Source organism: Cajanus cajan, chromosome 10 (genome assembly GCF_000230855.2).
Source record: "Cajanus cajan strain Asha chromosome 10, NIPB_CcT2T_4, whole genome shotgun sequence".
NCBI lineage: Eukaryota > Viridiplantae > Streptophyta > Magnoliopsida > Fabales > Fabaceae > Cajanus > Cajanus cajan.
In genome coordinates, this window is record NC_138526.1 from 48,729,414 (window position 1) to 48,751,718 (window position 22,305).

The window sequence follows — 22,305 nt, forward strand, 5'->3', positions numbered from 1 at the left end:
CAAATACATGTGGACCAAAGGATGACAATAATAAGTGCAAAGGGAGCATATGTTTGACAAAAATTGGACCATAAGGGCACAAAATAGGCATGATCACAATAAAAATATGAACACAATGGACCACACAGTAAATCACACACACCAACCTTTCAAGGACACAACAAACCCATTGAACAAAAGAAAAAAGTAAGGAAAATAATAATATATGATAATATAACACACAAAGAGGGAAAACTCAAATAAAATTGTAACAAAAAATCCTAACACTTACCAAATGCAATTAAACGCGACACAACCCCATTCACCAACAATAATCACCCTTTTCTTGCATTCCCTAAATGCGAACAAGCGTGACCTAATTCATCAAATGCAAGCGTCTTTTCAATGTTCTTATTCTCTCCACCTATGGAACCTGTTCAAATCATTATAGGATGAAATTTTTAGATCTCTAATTAAAACTCTAAAGCAAAAACATTGTCATTTAACTAAAAATCACTTAAAATAATTACAATAAATTTACATTATATCAACATAGACATCATCATTAATTATTTAAACAAGACTAATAAAAATTAATTTAAACTGTGATTAAATTGACTCATTTAATAATAGTGAAAATAAATTGAAACTAAAACATAATTACAAGAATTAAATAAATAATTTAGTGTAACAATATTGATTGGCAATTATTTGATATTGTCTATCAAGAAGATAGTGGTGAATCTTCAATCAAAACATGAAGATAATCAATAAGAAAGACAATGTAATAATTAATAAAGTCAAATCTTTAAATATAAATACAATGTAAAAAATCAAAATTTATATTTTTTTGACAAGGTTATTTGTTATTCTTTTTATTTTTTAATATTTTATCATTTTAGACAAGCTCATATTATTATTATTATTGTTGTTATTTATCAATTTTTGACTTTTTAAATTTATACATATTAAGATTATACAATAAAATTAGATGAAAAAAAATCATAAAGCAAGAAGAATTATACTATACTAAAAGAGCAAAACAACTTTACAAAATTTTAAAGTTTGACACCAAAAATACCATCATGATCATGTACTTTTCGTTAAAAATAATCAATAAATATCATTATACTAAATGAGTAATGACTAATATAAATAAGAAATTAATTAATTTTCTTGAATTATTTTCCTTTTTAATTTTAACAATTATAGTTACGTATTTCAATTAATATATCAAATTTAATATTGACGAATCTATTTAACAATAATAAATTATGTTATTAATATATGACTTAAAATTTGTAGTAAAACAATTGCCTGACCAGTACAAATAAATCACAAAAATTAGTTTGGCGAAAAATTGGTTAAAGAATAAAAAAATCAGCAAAAAATTCTTAAGAATAGGTCAAAAACTAGCAATGTTTGTCACTCTTGAAGATTTCACTAACTTGCAGTGGGAAAATTATAACATGTTAAACTATTTATCCTTCTTTATTTATTAGAGAGAAAAATACCTCACAATATGGTAGATAGTTATTACTCTCAAGGTGGGTTATTAAATGTAGTTTTAAAAAAATATTACTAGATAATTATAGGGTAGTAATTAGACTACTGAGACAAACTATATTTCTTAAGGGACTATCCTTAACAATGTCTTTTTGAATTTTCTATACCTATCATGAATATAATTTTTGTGAAAAAAAATTAGTGCATGTGAATTAAGTGGATGAATGTGATTTTCTTATGTCTATCCATTTCATATTTTGTTTACTATTTAATTTGGCTTTCATATATTCTTAATACACAAAAAAACTATATATAAGTTAAATTTTATCCACTTGAACTATAAAATTTAATTTGTCATCATCATACGTGAAAAATTATTGCCATAATTTTTTTTTGGATATATTGATAATCATTGTATTATTTAAAGTTATTAAACACTACAAATTATTAAAGTCAAAATTATTTAATAATGTAATCTCTATTAGATTGTTTTAGTACGTAGTTGTGGATAACTTAAATCTTCTTATAGAGATTAATTATCAAATTTTTGCATTAAAATAATATTAGAAACAATTTTCTTTAACTCTAAATATTTGGATACTTAGTTAAGCATAAGTTGTACTAATAAAAGTTGCATCACTAAAATACTCGTCATTCTTATACGAACTATATTAAAAATTACAGTCTAAAGATAACTGTTTAAGAAGTAATTCCAACAGTGGACGTGCCGGAGTGGTTATCGGGCATGACTAGAAATCATGTGGGCTCTGCCCGCGCAGGTTCGAATCCTGCCGTCCACGTTTTTTAATATTGGATATTTTTTTTCTATGAAAAAATAAATGAGCATTTTTTTAAATAAAAAAGTCAATAGTTATATTTTATAATATATATATATATATATATATATATATATTTCTATTTTACCGTTAAATATATATTGGTGGAGAAAAATATAAAGTCATACAGTATAACATAAGAGTATAATTATCTTTTAAAAAAAGTGGATTTTAAAAAGAGATATCTTATTTATATATTATTATAATTTAATTATTTGTAGAAAAATTATAAATTAAAAAAATAATTTAATTTTCATGTATTATTAATATAAAAAAAATATTTTCAACCAATTAAAATTCATGCTAAAAATAAATTTTAAAATAACTATTACAAAAACAAATTTTATTAATATATTTAAGATTAAATTTATTCTTAATTAGATTCCAGTATAATATTGTATAATATTATACAATCAGATGAAAATATTTTTATTTTTTTTGAAAGGAAGGGGCTACCAGATAAAAATCATACTATTGATATATTTAAATTAAGTTTTTAATATAAAATACATTTTTCATATATTTTTATATATTTAAATAATTTATTTATATATATAATTTATTATAAATTTTAATTATATATAATAAATATGTATTTACATACACAAACTAAAATACTAGTTGATTATTGTAGTCTTATGAATCCATCTTTTTAAAGGAAAGAAATAAATTCTCTTTTCTCTTTTCTTTTTCTTCCATTCCAAAACCGAAAAGTCTACACGACCATCTTTTCTCCTTCATTTTTCTTTTATTTACTTATTTTTCTTTTATAAAAACTGCACACTCTCCTTCTTGTTTGTGTTTTTCTCAAACATTTGAATTCATGAAATATTTAAAATGTATTTAAAAAAGACGTACAATCGATTATTGTTATCATGAATTATAGTTAAGATAATTTTTTGTTTAGTTAAATTTATAAAATGATTTTAAGTTATTTGATTTTGTTTAAATAAAAAAAAAACTTTTACAAAACAAATCAGCTCTAAAAAAAATTGTTAAAAAATAATCATTAACTTCATATTTTCAGATATATGAAAATAGTTTATTCTTTAGAAAAAAAAATAAAGTTTTTTTATTTTACAAATTTTAATAGATGTTTTAAATATATAGTATTTTCTTTCTTTCTTAATTTATGAAATTCACTTGAGGTGTTTCAACAAGTTTTCTCATCCAGGCCCGGTCAACTTACTATATCAGGTAAGTACTTATTATGAGGTTTAGTCTCCACGTGTAAAAAATGAGCCTCTAAATTTTTTTACAGTGCAAGAACCACGGAACCACGCTTCATTTGGTGTTAAAATTATGCCTATGATTTATTAACCACAGAAAGAACAAATATAAAAGCAGAGTCATTTAAAAAGAAGAGGCAATTAAGTTGCAAAAACAGGGAAGGAAAGTAGTAACAGAAAATACCTATGCCTGAACGCACCTACAGACATGTTGATACCACCAGAACTCATACCATCGGTAGCGTCGAACAATTCCTCCGAGGTTATCCTTTCTCAACACTCAACAATATATCATGCCTTTAGACATACACAAAAACAATGCTTAATCATGTTAACCTATTTACTAACAAAAGGTTGTGTCACTTTCATGATAAGCCATGCATTAATGTGTATAAATGAGAAACAATTGTCATTTTTGATACTCTATGTAGATGTAACCAAAGATACCAATGTTTGATTAATGATATGACAAATAATCCATGGACACATGAAAAATGTTTGATTAATGATATAAAAAATGATCCTGATTGCAGGTACAGGAGGAGATTCTTCGAGGATGTCATCATCGTACTCTCCCACGTCCACTAATTCCCCTTCCTCTCCTTACTTTGAGAGGTTGAAGCAACATGATCCCGAAGACGACCATGGCCTCTATCAGAAGAAATCAGTTCTCACCAAAGTCAAGGAGAAGGCCAGGAAACTCCGCAACAGCCTCAGCAAGAGAAGACTCGACGAAAATTTCACACCCTCCTGGGGTGTTAGCTTAGATGATGATCATGATGAGGAAGAAGAAGTAGATGCCGAATACCTTGGAGCTCCAAGTAATTAATATATATAACACATAGATATTCATGTAGGCCTTTAGTTTATGTTCTTTCTTTTTGATATATATAACTCTTGTGTGAACATTACATTTCAGTGTATGAATCAGAGCTGGCACCTGAGGGATACAAAGAAAATGCAAGGCAACATCCAAGAGCAAATCCAGTAATATCTGAGAAGCATGTTTTGCACAACACTGTCAAACTAGGAGTGGAACATGATCGAGAGAAGCCACGTGTCATGAACGCCACCACAACTCCAAACATGTCACAAGTCTATGGTGGAGGGTCAAATGCAGCAGCACTTTCTTTAGCCTCAAAACTTCAAACTGCTGTTTCCACACAAACTCCTGCCAACATTAACACTTCCTCCCAGACTTCATCACTTCAATCTCCAATGCGAAATTCTCCATCCTCAACTGTCTCATTGATGAGTGGCAGGAATACAAACCAAAGGGATGCTTCATTCAGTGATTATTTGATCAACCAACCTGACCAAGGGGATGATGCCAATACCACTTTGTCTCCAATGCAAAATTCACCATCCTCATCTGCTTCAATATTGAGTGGGAACCAAAAGGGTGTTTTAGTCACTGATTATTTGGTGAACAAGTCTGAACAAGAGGATGATGCCAAAACTAATTTGTCTCCAATGCAAAATCCATCATACTCATCTGCTTCAATATTGAGTGGGAAGAATATAATCCAAAAAAGTGCTTCAATCAAAGATTATCCAATGAACAAGTCTGAGCCAAGGGATGATGCCAAAACTGTGCCTTCAATATTGCAAAATTCACTATCCTCATTATCTGCTTCATTGAATGCAAAGAATATAATCCAAAAGAGTGCTTCAATCAAAGATTATCAAATGAACAACACTGAGCCAAGGGATGATGCCAAAACTACTTTGTCTCCAATTCAAAACTCATCAACCTCATCTGCTTCATTGAGTGGAAAAAATATAATCCACAAGAGTGCTTCAATCAAAGATTATCCAATGAACATATTTGAGCCAAGAAGGGATGATGCCAAAACTCTGTCTTCGTTGCAACATTCATCATCCTCATCTGCTTCATTGAGTGGGAAGAATACAAGCCAAAAGAGTGCTCTTCTTAGAGATTATTCAATGAACAAGTCTGAGCCGAGCGATGATATGAAAACTGTAGTGTCTCAGCCTCAGGTAACATCTGAAGCAATGAGTCCAAGGAAAAGTTCTAATAATGGAGGTGTGTTGGAAAAGGTGAAAGGAGCTGTGAATTCATTGCTCGGGAATGAGGAACCATCACAACAATATGGAGTCAAAATTGCTACTAAACGCAATTCGCCTCAAACTCCGCAAGGTAAAGCACTGTCATTATATGATATCATATGATCCATAATTCATATCTGTTTGATACTATCATCTCTTTATTTTTTCAAGCAAACTATTTTGTCGCTACAGAAAAACCATAATTCATATGATCCTTCCACATTTTGCAGTTGGTCAGGAAGAGAACTGTGGCAGAATTCTACAGGCAAATTAATATTCCACTAGAGTTGTCCTTTATACATTTGTGTATATGATTGCGTGTATCTAATATGTACTCTCTTTTTTTTATTATTTTTTTTTAGCATTTTGTGTATGTATCTAATAATAATTAGACTGGAAAGATCATTTCCAATGTTGTGTAAACTTAATTTGTATGGAATAAACTCTGTACCATGATTATCCACACACAAAAATGTGTGCAGTGTTCACTTTCGTTAATTAATACAGAAGGATTCATCAGAAAAACACAATTGTCACCAACATGTTTACATTGGTTGATTATGGCTTTAATGTTGGTGGTATGGTTGATCTCCAAGATGAAGAGAACAAAATAGAGAAGGAAAACAATTAGTGCACAAATTCATTCCAAGGTGTGGATAAGTATTTGTATTTCTTTACCCTGGATTTAAATTAGGTTAAAATGATAAATTTTCTTTAAAATATAATAAAGTCCTTGGTTTTTTTTTTTTTTGTTTTTTTGGTATAATTACAATGTATAACTCCCTCCCACTAGGTGGATCCATATAAGAAGTAAAATAATACATTCAGGTGTGACTTTATGTCTAAGACAAAGTTTGAATTTAGATTCTTAGTTAAAATACATAAATATCAAATTATTTATATTAACAACTTTTGATTCTTTGAGTATGTTTTTAACTCTTAAGACTTAAGTTAAAACAATAATGGTGTTTTACATAATAATTTTTTTTAATCTTTTATGCATAAAAAAAAATGAATTTATATATGCATTTAGAGACTCTAAGCCTATCATATTATCGAATACTCTTGCAAACACATTTGCATATATATCCATGAAGAGATATTACCATTTTAATTAATTGTTGCTTATTTAATGAATAATCACGGTATTTCAATTTATTTATTCGTATAAGAACATTTTTTTCTCAAATTGTTTAGAGTTTAATAAACATGTATTGTCACTACAAACTTTTTTACACTACCGATTAATTAAAAAATAATCTTTAATATGACTTTTTAGATAAATATTATAAAACTTAATAAATTCATCATACATGTTGTAAAAAAATTATACAATAAATCTATTATTTATTCTTGTGTTTATAACTAACTTGGTGGAAAATTTATAATTATTGGAATATTTGAATTTAAACAAAACAAGATATAACTGTTCAATTTTTATGAAAAATCATATTTTTTTCTTTACCAACACTTTATTGATCTAAATAGTATTAAACTTTGTTCCTTTAAGTAACGTTTCAAGTTCGAGTCTTGTTTATGAAAAAAGAAGTGATTGAAAGAGAAGACTAAAAGTGATTAGCTAGATTTTTCGAGAAAGATTTATCATCGGTAAAATTAATGGATACTCCGTACTAATAACGTGGTTATCAACTTTTTGTTTTCAAAATTATCTCACACTTAGTTATTGAGCTAGTAATTTGTTCCCAAATTATTTGTAACAAGTATTTATTTTTTCCACTTCACAATGTCCTAATTTATGATATGACTTTAATTAACATGATTTTTTTAATATAATTTATTCATTTAATTGGTTGGAATAAGTATATAATCCCAAACCAATGTAAAACAATTATTTTTTATTGGTAATATTTTAGTCGTTTGATAATCACTGGTTGAAAGAAGTTAGATTGATCTCGATCTCAAGTCGTTAAAAGTAAAAAGATTTAACTAATTGTGTAATCATAAACACTTAATAATTTACCAATATTTTAGATGGATTTAAGTTGTAAGAGAAATATAAAAAAGAAAATGTAAAGAACGAAAAGCGATATATATGAATAATGTGACAAGAAAGAGAGAGATAAGAGAATAATTGAATAATCCCTAATTGGTTAAGGAAAATTATAAATGTGAGATTGGAAGAAGAGAGATTGAAAGAAAATGATGAGATAAGAGTAGATAGATGAGACTTTGAATGCATGAATATACAAGTACTTGTTGTTTAATTACTCTAACAGGATCGCAGGGTCCTATAGTTGAAGTTGCCATAAAAAGGAGGAAGATGGTATCTGATGCAAAAAGCTCCTCTAAAATAAAATCAAGACTCCGAAACCTTTGATAGTGAGAATAAAACGGCAATAATAGCATTTGAATCCAAGTCAATAAGAATAATGGTAATACTAAATCATAAGACTTTCTTAAGATGCATAGTTCTTCCTTTTCTGATCCGCTGTAAGCAGAGTTTCTGAATTCAAGCGTAAACATAATAATGATCGTCGATATTACCAACTGTATAATCCAGTATTTCAAGTTGCTGATTAATTGTTTGTAAGAAAAAGTGAATTAATGAAAATTGCAACCCTTAAATTTAGGGCCAACAATTTAAACATAAGTTTTTCATACAATTTTTTTAATATAGTTTACATATCTAAATTTTCAATTCTACGCATCAAGGAAAATGAAAGAAACAAATTTAATCTTGTAGCAACTTCATTATACACGTTGGATCGATCACAAATTCATGCATATATAGACGAAAATGTCTTGATTTATGTTATTAAGCCAGCTAAGGTAGGTTTAATTTATTAGAAGAAGTTACTCAAAAACGTTTACATCATATCATAGCTGTAATGTTTCTATATAAGGATCGTCCGTATGAGTGAAGGAGTAGATAGAAACGCGCTCCACATTTCCCGGGAGAAAACATTGAACAAGAACAAGAAACTAAAAAGCAAAGTTTGAACGAGGAAATAAAGGGACATGTGGTCCTACAAAAGCTACAAGCCACCCAAATCTAGTATCATTTTGTTGTTAAGTTACGTTTCAGCTAAGGAAGGAAGCTAAACTTTATACCACCCTCTCTGTCTTGTTCCTTTTAAATATATCATCATTATATTGTTGTCTTGTCTTTAAGAATTAAGAGGGAACATATATATAAATAGTTTCTGCTGCTTGCAACTTGAGGCATGATCATGGAAGTGGAAGACAAAGGCAATGCACGTACGAGGTTACAGAAGCATGCCCCGGCTTCTCTTGACATTCATAAGGTTCTCAGTGATTGTCCCTCTAACCCTTTTGTGGAGGCTTCGAGGGCAATACCGTTGTTATCTCCACTCGTCCTTTCTCCACAACCCGTGTATGCAGACATTATTAGTATTCAAGTTCGAACATCAGAGAATAATGGCAGTGGTAGTATGATTGCATGTGCATCCTCCACCGGTTGGGAACATCCAGCTATGGCTTCATTTCCTGAGCCATCAACTTTGTGCAGTTTCTTCCAAAAGCAATGCGTTTTTGTGAACCATGCACAGTGAAATTATTCAAACCTCTCGTTTCTACCGTTTTTATCTTGTGTCTTCAGACTCTTATTTTATGATTCTAACATGTTTTTAGTGGAGTCTTCGTCGTTCAATTTAATTTAGTGAACTAATTTACGATGTTATTTAGCATTATTGTAGGTTCAATTACAGATGCATTCTTTCAATTCATATGTTACAAGCGTTCCATTTAATTCCAAACGGGACTAAAGTAACAAAAAATCTATTACAATAAAGTCTTTGTTGTTTTCATATCTAAATTATCAAAAACTAAATATATTTACGAGTTATGGATAAATTTATCTTTATACTTTTAAATATTGAAGTGGTTAATTAGTGTGATAAGTTTGAAAAGTGAAATTTACATGAAAGTAAAAAAGAGAGAAAATAAATTAAATAATAAAAATATAGTGGAAGACAAATAATGGTTTAGAGGAAATATATAAGGGTAAAATAGTAAAAAAAAAAAGTGTACATTGAAAAGGAATATTTCTTTTAGTGTATTTTTAGTATATGTATAGATGAAGAAATATAAAGTCAAGAGGCATTGGTGTCTTTAATAAAAAGAAAAATAATAAAGTAGGTGGTTAACTAGAGTGTGAAAAGTTTGAGAAGTGATATTTATAGAAAGATTAAAAAAAATGGTGAAAAGAAATTAAATAAAATATAGTGATGAGAAATAATGATTTCGAGATAGTTATAAAAATAAAATATGTATGCCAAAAAATATATATATACACGGTTGTTATATTCTATTATAGTTATGTGAAAAGACAAATAGAATTGTGTTCATTTATTTATTTATTAACTAAAATGCTTCGTTTTATTTATTTATTTAATTAGTTCAATTTAATTTTTTTATAAAAAACATAATTCCCTTTCTTTTCCATTCAAAAATATCTACTTGTACAACTTTTTTATAATATTGCATGTAAAAAAGTTACCATTATTCCCCTTGATTATAGGAAATGAATGACAATACATCAATTTTTAATATTAAGAAATCAAAAAAAAATTTATAATAAAAAGACTGAATTGAAATTAAATAGAAAATAGTGATTTAACCTTACTTTTTTTAGATAAAACATCAATTAATGAAGCATATATAAAATAGTTATAATATAAATATAAGTTGCTTATTGTTATTATTATTATCATTATTATCATTATTATTGATTTCTCTTCTCTCCTACCAAAAATCTTCAAGTTCTACTGTATTACTTCTCTTTATTTCTTTCTTTACCAAAGAAGGCATAAAGGTAAGTATTCTTTGTTATTAGTATAGATTAAATAAGACGAGCTAGTCAATCAATAGAAAAACATTTTCACGGGGATGAACTTGCTTAACCCAATGATCAAACATTGGCAGTCGATAGAAATGAGTTCTCATTCAAAACTCAGAAGCAGACACGACGTAGACAAGCACACAGCATCCTTCTTGTACAAAGAATACTTGTTGCTATATACACTGCAACATTGTAAAAAAAACTTTTTTAATATTGAAACACCAATGCTAGATTTTCATTTCTTTTACCGTCTACGGTTTCAGATCCTACACGCTAAACATTATCACCCTATTTTTAGAGTCTAAAAGTTAAGCGAGACCTAACAAGCCTAAATAAGCTATCATTATCATACAAGGGATTCTTAAATTAACCAAAATGTCCAAGTACACAGAACTAAAGGAACCACATACTTGACAAATGGTGGGCTTAAGGAACTGCCCGAGTCTCTAACCATCAGGTAAAAGGCCAAAAATTGCTCATTCTCTATGTACAAGGGTCCAACATCAAAACAACAGTCTCGAAAGGGTAAAAGGATTTTCTCTCTTCCTTAATCTTTCACTTAATAATTATAATCAAAGAAAGATCACGAAACACTGAATGACACCTCCGAATCATGCTTCACGAAAGCACCAGCTAGCCCAAACAAAATCAAAAGTCAAACTCCCCTGTCGCCTGCAGAGATCATCCATCATGAGAGTTTGATAAACTGAATTTTGAAAAAAATATCACTATTTGCTCTCCTTCACGAGTAACAAACCTTATTGAAGAGAATGTCCTTATTATTTATGTGCATGATGCCATCCTTTAATGTGCATTTCCACCTGCTCTTGGTACGTGTCACCTAAAGTTGTAGCAAGACAACCCTATTAGAGTCAATAATTATTCAACCCTGAACCTACATCATAATCATATTACTATAGCGCTTGACATCTCGTTCAAAGAAAGTGAAGGGAGGTTGCCACCTTATCAAACTGGGCCAAAACAAGATGATGTGTATTCTGATCCTCTCCTTGTTCCATGTCATCCAAATCATCATCATCTTCTTCATTTAACGGAGGTTCATCATCATCATCATCAAACTCATTTCCCACTTCATTCTGAGCCACGAGAGCAGGGGTGCTTGCTGGTACTTCTAATAATTAATAAGGGAAAAAGAATGAATTAGCAACTTACAGATAAAATGTATAATAAATAACAAATATCTTCAAAATATAATTAACACGTTCTCAATTTACCAGGAGGAGCTGGTGTATTGGAAATATTGTAGTCTTCGGTGAACACTTCTCCATAATTGTATATCTGCAACAGGATGAAATAAACCCAGTAAGATGATGGAAAGTAAAATATGGTGGGGGGGGGAGTGTCAAATGAAGCATAATGCAGTTAACACTAAAATATATGCAACTATAGTTAGCTGGAATTTTACATTCTAATTTTCTTCTTTTTTCAGCTATATATTAGCCCATCCAATCAATTGTTTTCAAGTACCAAAAGTGGCTTTAAGTTAGGATATAGAAAAGCCATCCCGTTGTTACATAATCAACTAATTTAGGTTCCAAATTATATTACAATACACATCTTGAATTCAAAATGCAACCACTTAAAGAATTCAAAAACATATGTAAATCCCTTAAATTCCTTTTTGAGTTATACAGTTCCTCTGAATTATAGTCACAGTCATTCTGTTTTATCAATACGGGTTAAACCAGGGAAAATGGAGCTCATATTTACACTGACTAAACAGACACCCATGTAAATGGGAGTACTTAAAACTAAGATTTTTCTCACTACTCAGAACTTGCTAAAAAGATCTACTTCTGAACACATACACCTAATAGTCCATTTCTTTTATAGTTTTGCAACAAAAGAATGGCTCAGATTATGAATGAGAACTCATTAAATACAAACAAAGTGGTTATTGAAACCTTTAACATTGAATGTTGTTATTAATTTCCAAAAATTGAAAGCTGAAGGGTCTATCTACCAAGAACTAAAAGGGGATGGTATGCATTTTTCACAAAATTACAACGGACAACAGGAAATTAAAATTGAAGTAAACAATGGCTCCTTTTGGATAAACTTCTTCATAAAAACTTATAAGAAAAGAAAATAAGAGAAGACTAAATAAGTTTTTTTTTTTCCATAAGCTAAATAAACTTCTTCATAAACACTTATAAGAAAATTAAATAAGAAACAGTTCCATGGAGAAGCTAAAATGAGAGAGATTATTCAAATGTATTTCATGAGTGCAGGAAATTGAGGACAAGTATCACTACTCACATTTGGAGTAGAAAGCACATCATCATCATATGGAATTGGTCCATCAAGTTGAGGAATCCTAGAAGTCGACCTCTCCAAATCTACTTGCATTTTTCCTTTGGAAATAGTGGAATTTGAATTAATGGAGATTTCCCCTCCATTTACCTGAAGGATTGATCTCCAAGAGTTTAGCAACTTGATAAACACTTTACATCAACCAAGCAAGTCAATGAATTAACAAACAGAAATTAAGCATGCATGTGCACTGTAAAAACCAACAGAACAATAAATAGTAGGATGGGAAAGAAGCTAGCAATTTAAACTTCTCAATAAAGCTATCTGAACAGAATGTCCATACTGCAGATCATTGTGACAGTGAATGCTTATTACTTTCTTTAAAAGGACAGTAACGAATTGTATTGAACAGAACAAAAAAGGCATGTGATTTGAAGGATTTGAACTAGTATTAAAACATTCATACAGGTGACAAATTGTTAGTGTCAGTTTTTCTTTCATTTTGGGGGTTAAACTCTAAAGTGGGCCTTCATAGTTTTGATGTGGTTGTTGAAGAAATCATTATTCATTTGAGTTCATGGTTAACTGCCACTAAATGGAAATATGTTACAAACAACTTCAGAGATTCCTGCATTATCTACACCATTTTTTTTCCAAATTTACAGATGCAATGTAGGTATATGTGGCAACACTTGCCCCCTCCAACTTGTCCCAACCCATGGAGACCCCAATTTGAGAAAAGATGGGGAAGTAAAGTACCTCTGAAAAGCACTTTACACTTTCCCGGGATGGCAAGACTTGCTTTTACCATCTCTCATGTCCCGTCATCTTGTCTCAACCCCACCCCACAAATAAGGACAGGAAAGGGAAGTGCCAAAACCAACAAAATAAGTTATAAAACTAGTATACCCTTGATCCCATTCAGTCAAAAATTACAAAAGTCATTTACAATGAAAACAACAATGATGATGAACACAAGAAATTAGACTACTAACATCATTACAGCATTACTTACAAAAGATATGCAAATATCCTGCTGATGTATACAAATGCTGACCAATATGAAAAAAAAAGTACCTCAATTTCAAAAACTCCATATGCAGCATCTCTAGCTCCATCTTGTTGAGGTATATATCCCCCAGCATTATATTGAGAATTCAAATCATTGCGCTTTCGCTTTCCTGACGGCATCGTGAAGAAGTCCTGGATTTTTTAAAGCATCATAACATCTAACTGTGATGGGTTTAAGTTAAGGTTTGACATTGTAGACAAAAATACTCGAAAAGTGTTTTGCAACAACAGTAACTATTTGCTAGCTATATAAAATAACTACCATAACTAGGTCTCTTCAAATTTTGACAACAGATAAAGCATTCTTCTATAAGACCTAACTGACTTGCTTACCTGTGTCAGAGGTTGATTTGAAGTCCCCCTGTCAGGCTCATCCCGCCCTTCCACATAAGCTACAGTAATACACACCTTCATTACTGCAATGCCATTTTAGTAAAAACTTTATCCTGAATTTTAATGAGACTCACCAACATTGACATCGAGTGGAGGCCTCGGGTTCATCCAAGGAGAAGGTGGTTGCTGTAGAAGATTATAAAAACAATATGAATGTACACATTAAAAAAAAGTTGCATGAAAATGATTTACTCTGAAGTCTGAATAACCTCTAGTCTGAACTCTGAACCGTCAACCTATTTTCTTTTCTCTGAAACCCCCACTCATTTTTCTATGACAACTTGTATTTGAAATATGATGTCTTCTGAATTTATTTTGCTTCCTTAACTTTTATTGTTGTTTAATTGTGAGTTTTACTCAAAACCTATGACTTTTATTGTTAATTGTGAATATGTCATGAATCTTAAGTGATATTTAAAAAATAGCATTTACATGCATATGAACACATGAATAAATAATTTATTCAATTTGTAATTTATAATGGTGGCCATGGGCTATACTGCTATAGCATTTTTAGGGTTGGCCGCAATTTGAGATTGATAAGTATGAAAACAATTGAAAATTACTTAGATATATGAAGGGGCAACCAGCAAAATAAGTTTTACCATAAATGGAGAAGGTCTTCCTCCTTTTCCATCAGCATTTCCACCTGTATCATTTCCAGAGGAGTAGTCACTTGGTCCAGCAGGAATATTATACGTTGAGTTATCCGCAGTTCCTGGTAAAGGTGTTTGAATTGGAGTTTGCAGCGGAGTCTGCACATTCAAAAACTCGTATCAACAATCCAACATTTTTAAAGAACATTAAAAGGATATATCAGCTGACGAATTTAAAACTATGGTTGGGGTCAAAACTCACAGGGGGGAAAAGTATTTCCGCTGTAGGAGTCTCATACTCCTCGGTCCCCTCATATGGCACGTTGAGATCATGAACCGGAGTAATTGGGCCACCCGGAGTTGGCTTAGCAGCAGTGGATCTTTCTATGGGACCGAACACAGCACCAGCTTGCATCATCTTTGATTCCCACATCTAAGCAAATTACCCAAAAGAAGAAAAAAATGAACATCTGAATCACCAGAGATAAAAAAAAAGGATTTATAAAAAAGAAAGGCATAAACAAAACGGAAACCCTACAAGACAACCGATCAGATCCAAACCCTGATTGAACCAAACAGCCAAGAGAGACAAATCCATCTAAAGTAAATCAATAGAGGTCGCAATAGAAGTAGAAATATCAAAGAATCTCATATATCTATTTATTTATATATATATAAAAAAATAAAAAATAAAAAGAGGAAATGATGGACGAATGAAAGTAGAAGAGAGGAAAGAAGATATCTTACAGCTTGAAGCTCTCTGAGAACTTCCTCACCGGGACCAGCGTTGTTGACGAACTCGTCGCGGACCTTGACCATGACATCCTCGATTACATCGATGTAGACCTGGCTGGTGGTCGAAGCCGCCATGTGGAATGATAATTAAGCAGCGGTGGGTTGGATTTGAAGGAAGAGAGGGAATTGTGAGGGTAGGGTTTGGGTTTGGGGGTGAGGGGTGAGGAGTGAGAGCTGAGTGATACGGCGAAGAGAGAGAGACTAAAGAGAGGAATATAAATAGGTTTGCATCCAATTTTAAACCACACTGTCAATATCCGCTTCTTCCTCATCTTTCCAAATTCCCCAATTTAACCAAAAAAATAATTCAATTATCAACTTGTCAAAGCCCACACTAATATTATTATTAAGAAAAAAAACATAACACTCAATTAGACAAAATATTTATCCAAGATAGAAATAGAGGGAGGAGATGAAAATTGGTAAGAAATAGAGGGGGAGTTCAACTTGTTTAGTTGAAGGAAAATATAAGAGAAAATGAAATTTTAGCTAATATATATTAAATTAAATAAAAATCAAATTGATAAATTTAAATATTTTATTTATTTTTATTGAAAACAATAATTATTTTTTATTATTCTTATATTTTAAATTATTTATTTTAAAAATAAAGAAGTATATATTTAATCCCAATCAACTATATTTCTATTGAGTTTTGTCTTTAAGTCTTAGATAAAATGTTCTTTTAATAGGTTCTTTCATGTAATTAAATATATATTAATTAGATAAAATAAATTATATATATATATATATATATATATTAATTAGGTAGTAAGAAAATCACTCTACTATTTCTACAATATTTTCGATCTATATCAATTTAAATCCGGTTGACAATGACCTTTTTAACCTATGATCTTGGTGGGTTATTTGTTCAGTTACATGACTTCTATTTCATTAGTCTTAAGAGTAGTTTGTTCAATATTTATAGATATCTGTGTCATTAATATATATGTTGTGTTTTGTCTTATAATTTCCGTTTAGTCTAATGAATTTTTCTCCCAATCTTATAGATAATTCGGTCTAATTAACTTATAGATAACTTATTTATAATATTAAATAAAATAAAACATAAATTAAATTATGTAACTAAGAAAAGAAGAGAAATCAAAAGTGAGAGTTTTAATTCCATTAAATTTTCATTTTCTTTTAAAAAATTTGGCCCGGATTTTAATAAATTAAAGAAGTTAAATGATTTTAAAATTTTAAAATTTAAAAATTAGTGAAATTTTAGAAGATTGAAAAGTAAATAGTATATTATAGAGTTGAAAGAAAAAAAAAATAGTTTTTTTTTCTCTCTCTTTTGAGTTAAATGTTATATTTTGGTTGGTTGTAATTAGAAAAAGGTTTGAAATAATTTAATAAATTCAATTTAAGATGCTTTTGACAGGAGAAATAAGAATTCAAGTGTTTTCTATAAGAGAAAATTGATCCAGGAATTAAATTAACTTATTTTTAAAAATAGAAAAACTTAATTAGATGAGAAAAATGAAAACTAAAATTTATACTAACATATAAAGAAAATATCACTTTCAATAATTATTTTTTTTTCCATTTTTACATGGATCATTTTATTCTTTATTTATTTTTCATAATTCTCTAAGAGAGTAATTTCTCATTCTTTTTATATTTTTTTTTACTCTAAAACTACTATAATTATTTATAAAAATAATTATTTTTTTAATATAATGCAGACACAGTGCCTTTTTCGTATTAATTTTCTATAAACTAAATCATGCAAAAATAACAACGACGATTAATATTTTTTTAATTATCAGTACTAACAAACTAATTAAACCTAAGAAATGTTATCTATCATAAATTTAAATATTGATTTTATATAACTTGTACGAAATGCTATCAACAATAAAAATAAATATTAATGTACTTTCTACAATTTCATGTTAATTTTGATACATATATGTAAATTTTATTTTCATAAATTATAAAATTTGATTATCCCTTTGAATTAAATTTTATTTAAATCGTAATACATTTTTCATGAACAAAATAAAAAATAATAAACCAATGAAGATAAATAGTACAATATGTCAAACCGCATAGACGAAAAAGAATACCAATAGTCAATAGATAATAGAAACTAGAAAGTACAATCCAACACATTAATCATGCAAGTCAGGGATTATTTACATTAACTATTAAGAAAATATTATACAATGTCTACTTTTAATATTCAATCCATTTTTTCATGGTTCAACAGTGAGATAATCCAAGTTTTGAACAGTAGACTAGCTAGTTTGATAACATGCAAATCATCTATCAAGATATGAATTTTGAATTGTATTATATAGTTGCATCTTTTCACATTTCAATCATTTTTCCCCTTGTATTACATTTTCTCTCAATTAGGGACAAGAAAGGCATACCATGGTAGTATTTTGTTTTATATATTAATTTAAAGTGAATGTAACAAACATTTTTTCAAACAAAGTGATCCTAATCTATTCATTTTTATCATTGCATATTGGTATTGTTTACATAATTTGTTAATGTAATTCAATCTATGAGGGGTTCTTTGTTACATTAACCGTTATGCATACATCTTCTACGCATGCATTCCAATTACATGATTTTTGTGTTGTCCTTGCTGTTTATTACAAGTTTTATCATTTTTTTCTACCCAACCAAAAAGGACTCTTACAAGTGGTGCATGCACAATTAATGAAGTGCATGTTGCACATATACATGATATTTCAAAAGGAAATAGTCCCACGTTGCTTGGTCCACCTAAATGTAGAGCCTTTATATATTAAAGTGCTCCTTACACTTCTAAAGAGATAAGCAATTGGTAGTGGGCTTGTGCACGTGACAATGAGCCTTGTGAGCCCTCATGAAATACATATCTTATAATTACTCAAAATGGTTAGCTATAATTGTTTTTTTTTGTCCTTAATTAATGTAGATTCACATATGACCATCTATTTACGCCATGAGTTCTTCATTGTATTTTCAAGGGCCTATTTAGTAGTAAGAATGTTTTTGAACTCTATTTAATACCAATTCACATGCATTTGACTTGATATTTCTTCTTGTTGAATTGGTGTACAATAATAAGCATCGACCATGGTTTGTACATTTGCAGAAGTCTCAGATAAACCTGCTACCAAAGCATTTTCTTTGGTGATGGTACAAAATAGAAAAGAGAGGGAGTGACTTCTATGTGACTCTGGTGAGTTGTGAGTAAAGTGGGATGCGTGGAAGTAAAAAAAAAATACATATTATTAAGTCTAAAATATGTAATAAGTACTTTTTTATATTATTGAATGTCTTTTAATATAAATATGTTTTAAATTAAAAAATATATAACAAAAATATTTAAACCACTTTAATCATATTTTTACTTTCTATACATAATGTAATTTTAATTCTTATATTTTAAGAATGTAGTTTAAATTTCTATAATTTAAAGTAATGTAAATAATAATTTAATAAAATTTAATGGAATTACTCATACTTTTACAAATTATAGATTACTCTAAATTATATACATATAACTAATAATTACATAATTTATGTTTATATTGAAGTATTTATGTTTTGAGACACTTAAATATATCTAAATTTATTAAATATATTAATGGTTACTAATTTAATTCTATTTTAATTTCTATTACTTTGGTTATTTTATAATGATGAAAAATATTATTTATAGATTATTATAAATTATATGATGATACACAACATTTGAATTATTACGTATAAACTTGTGAAATAATCAATTACATTATGATGATTACACTCCATAGAATCCACCATATGATCATGAAAACTTTATTGTGACCGTAATTTTAGGCAATATATATGTGTGTATTTGACTTCCTTTTGTTCGTAGATAATATAGATTCCTCTCTTTAACATCTATAAATACTCATTTTTTTCCACTTCATAACAACCCTGCTTTGAACAATAAGATAAGACTGGCCATTTCTAGTTCGTTTGTGCGTGTATTTGACTTCCTTTTATTTGTAGATAGTATAGATTCACAACTTAACACCTATAAATACTCATTTTTTGCCACTTCATAACAATCCTCATTTCAACAATAAGATTGACCATTTATAGTTGTTGATATTATTTCTTGTTCTTGCAATAAACAAACACCTCACTTGTTTCTGTAACTTTCATGAAAATGAGTAAAGATAAAAAAGATTCACATAATATCTCCCCAACAAGCACCTCCCCCTCCAATGTAAGTTCTCTCCCACTTCTCGTCTTCAATGATAGTCAAAAATGTTTTAGGTAGAATCAATCTTGATCTTTACATCACCACGAAAGAAAACCCAATATTTCACCATCCTCAAATTACTATTCTATTTTTTGTGTTAAACTCATTTGTTGTTATGGTAATGCAAGTTTCTTATACTTTTTTGTGTCTTTTTCCTTACATAAACATCTTTAATCATATTTACATTGACTTTGCACAGGTTGAGAAAGAACGTATTAATATTATTGAACTCGAGAATAATGTTGGTATGTATGGTTATCGTTTAGAGGTTTTTCTAATTGCTTATTTTGACTTTGTATGGAGTTTTTGGGTCAAATGATTTTCTAACAGACTAGTTTGATAAGTGCAAGATATCCTATCAAGATATGAATTTTGAATTGCATTATATAGTTGCTTCTTTTTTCCATTTCAATCATGTTCCCCCCTGTGTTACATTTTCTCTCAATTAGGGACAAGAAAGGCATACCATGGCAATATTTCTTTTTATTAATTTAAAGCGCATGTAACATACATTTTTTCAAACGAAGTAGTCCTAATCTTTTCATTTTTATCATTGTGGCTTGGTATTGTTTGACATAATTTGTTAATGTACTTCAATCTGTGAGGGGTTCTTTGTTACATGAACTGTTATGCATTCATCTTCCACGCATGCATTCCAATTACGTGATTTTCGTGTTGTCCTTGTTTATTACAAGTTTTAATATTTTTTTCTACCCAACAAAAAAAGACTCTTACAAGTGGTGCATGCACAATTAATGTATTGCTTTGCAAATTACAATGACTCAGCTATTGAAGAAAGATTAATTAAGTGTTGTACACTTGTACTTATCATATGACAGGTGTTAAATCTGATTCTGGGAGCACATCTGATAATCTAATTGAGCCACCCATTATTCACGCTACCTCACCAGGTGCTAATAGTGAAGTTAAGGAACATGGTTATGATGAAATAAATGTTGACGAGGCTACAAAGGACGACAATATTGTTGAAGTAAAAGAAAAAGATGATATTGGATCTCCAGACTCTAATGACACTGTGATCGTTGATATTATTGGTCTTAGTGATGATGAGGTGGATAATAGACTTACTGCTGCAAAAGTTCAAATACCCCAAAATAGTGCAGAGGGGAAGAATGAACAAACATCTACATTTGATGACAGTGGTAGTGGCAATGAAAGAAAAAATTCAAGTGAAAGTAATAAAAGAAAACATGGAAATGGAAGTAGCGAGAGCAGTGACAGTGATAGTAATCAAAGCAAAAACTCAAGTGAAAGTAATAAAAGAAAAAATCAAAGTGGAAGTAGCAGGAGCGGTAGCAGTGACAGTGAATCCAATAATGAAGAGTTGATTAACAAAAATTGAATATGCATATCTGTGGTTTTTCTTTTCCTTTGCTTTTATTTTTGCAAAAGTCAAATAAATTCATTAGTGTGATTAGTCATTTTTACTTGGTAGAATGTAACAAGCCATGATTCTAATGGTTGGGAATTTTGTTAACAGTGACACACTCTGAGTTTGTTGAAGGTTATAAATGATTAGTCAATTTGTTGTGTTCACATAATCATCTTTAATTTTTCTTTGTCATTAAAACATGTATACGACTTGTAGTTTTACTTAGTTTTTAATCTTTCAAATTTCATTAGACCTTACATATTAGTGCAGGAGGATCTTTGAGCACAGTTTTGTACATTGAAGAAACGTGAAGCAAAATATGAGGGATATCATGTATAGGAACTTGATTTTACTAAAACACCATTTGATGAATGATCACTTTTTTGTTAGAGTATTATTGATGTCTTGTGAGTCTTCAAGTTCTGCTCATGAAAACTTTTGTATAATCTATATTAAATTTGTAATTGGCTTAATGATACAAAGCATGTCACAAGTCCATTATACAAGCACTTGCACTTCTTTGGTGTTTTATGTTGTCCTTGAATCTTAATAGCATATCCATGCTTTTCAAATTTGTAAAATATAATGGTGGAAGCATACTATCTTTCAACTATTAGTTGATAATTACTACCTGCATGTTCCTCTCATGAAATACACATCTTATAATTATGAGGAATGGTCAGTTATAACTGTTTTTTTGTCTTTAATTAATGTAATTCACATATGCCCATCTATTTACGCCATGAATTCTTCATTGTATTTTCAAGGGCCTATTTAGTAGTAAGGATGTTTTTGAACTCTATTTAATACCAATTCACATGCATTTGACTTGATATTTCTTCTTGTTGAATTGGTGTACAATAATAAGCATCGACCTTGGTTTGTACATTTGCAGAAGTCTCAGGTAAAGTCGCTACCGAAACATTTTCTTTGGTGATGGTACAAATAAAAAAAAGAGAGGGAGTGGCTTCTATGTGACTCTAGTGAGTCGTGAGTGAAGTGGGGCGCATGAAAGTCAGAAAAATACGTATTATTGAGTCTAAAAGATGTAGTAAGTACTTTTTTTTATATTATTGAATGTCTTTTAATATAAAT

General features: G+C 29.5%; 4 protein-coding genes and 1 non-coding gene across 6 annotated transcripts; 4 read left to right on the forward strand and 1 right to left on the reverse strand.

The window, feature by feature from the left end:
* The first annotated feature begins 2,203 nt into the window (after positions 1 to 2,203).
* Positions 2,204 to 2,285, forward strand: TRNAS-AGA (transfer RNA serine (anticodon AGA)). Its single transcript has one exon. It is a non-coding gene; the product is annotated as a tRNA-Ser (tRNA).
* A 1,394-nt stretch (positions 2,286 to 3,679) lies between these two features.
* LOC109805666 (uncharacterized) lies at positions 3,680 to 6,369 on the forward strand. The gene is made up of 4 exons (XM_029272986.2): positions 3,680 to 3,812; positions 4,084 to 4,371; positions 4,470 to 5,711; positions 5,851 to 6,369. The coding sequence occupies exons 1-4, from the start codon at positions 3,737 to 3,739 to the stop codon at positions 5,892 to 5,894; spliced, it is 1,650 nt and encodes a 549-aa protein (XP_029128819.1). The 5' UTR covers positions 3,680 to 3,736; the 3' UTR covers positions 5,895 to 6,369.
* A 2,442-nt stretch (positions 6,370 to 8,811) lies between these two features.
* On the forward strand, positions 8,812 to 9,153 carry LOC109805665 (uncharacterized). Its single transcript, XM_020367836.1, has one exon. The coding sequence runs from the start codon at positions 8,812 to 8,814 to the stop codon at positions 9,151 to 9,153; it is 342 nt and encodes a 113-aa protein (XP_020223425.1).
* Positions 9,154 to 10,785: 1,632 nt separating this feature from the next.
* Positions 10,786 to 15,796, reverse strand: LOC109805949 (transcription factor-like protein). Its single transcript, XM_083065455.1, has 11 exons — positions 15,524 to 15,796; positions 15,039 to 15,209; positions 14,786 to 14,935; positions 14,255 to 14,306; positions 14,121 to 14,179; positions 13,794 to 13,919; positions 12,723 to 12,866; positions 11,678 to 11,741; positions 11,405 to 11,574; positions 11,200 to 11,283; positions 10,786 to 11,114 (listed from the first exon to the last, which is right to left on the reverse strand). The coding sequence occupies exons 1-11, from the start codon at positions 15,644 to 15,646 to the stop codon at positions 11,091 to 11,093; spliced, it is 1,167 nt and encodes a 388-aa protein (XP_082921581.1). The 5' UTR covers positions 15,647 to 15,796; the 3' UTR covers positions 10,786 to 11,090.
* A 2,827-nt stretch (positions 15,797 to 18,623) lies between these two features.
* Positions 18,624 to 21,699, forward strand: LOC109805662 (uncharacterized). 2 transcript variants are annotated; one of them, XM_083065504.1, is made up of 3 exons: positions 18,624 to 19,781; positions 20,017 to 20,062; positions 20,657 to 21,693. In XM_083065504.1, the coding sequence occupies exons 1-3, from the start codon at positions 19,716 to 19,718 to the stop codon at positions 21,178 to 21,180; spliced, it is 636 nt and encodes a 211-aa protein (XP_082921630.1). In that variant the 5' UTR covers positions 18,624 to 19,715; the 3' UTR covers positions 21,181 to 21,693. The 2 variants fall into 2 exon arrangements, with proteins under 2 accessions (XP_082921630.1, XP_082921629.1); XM_083065503.1 differs by lacking the exon at positions 18,624 to 19,781 and adding an exon at positions 19,797 to 19,935 and having other exon boundaries at positions 20,657 to 21,699.
* The last annotated feature ends 606 nt before the right edge of the window (positions 21,700 to 22,305 follow it).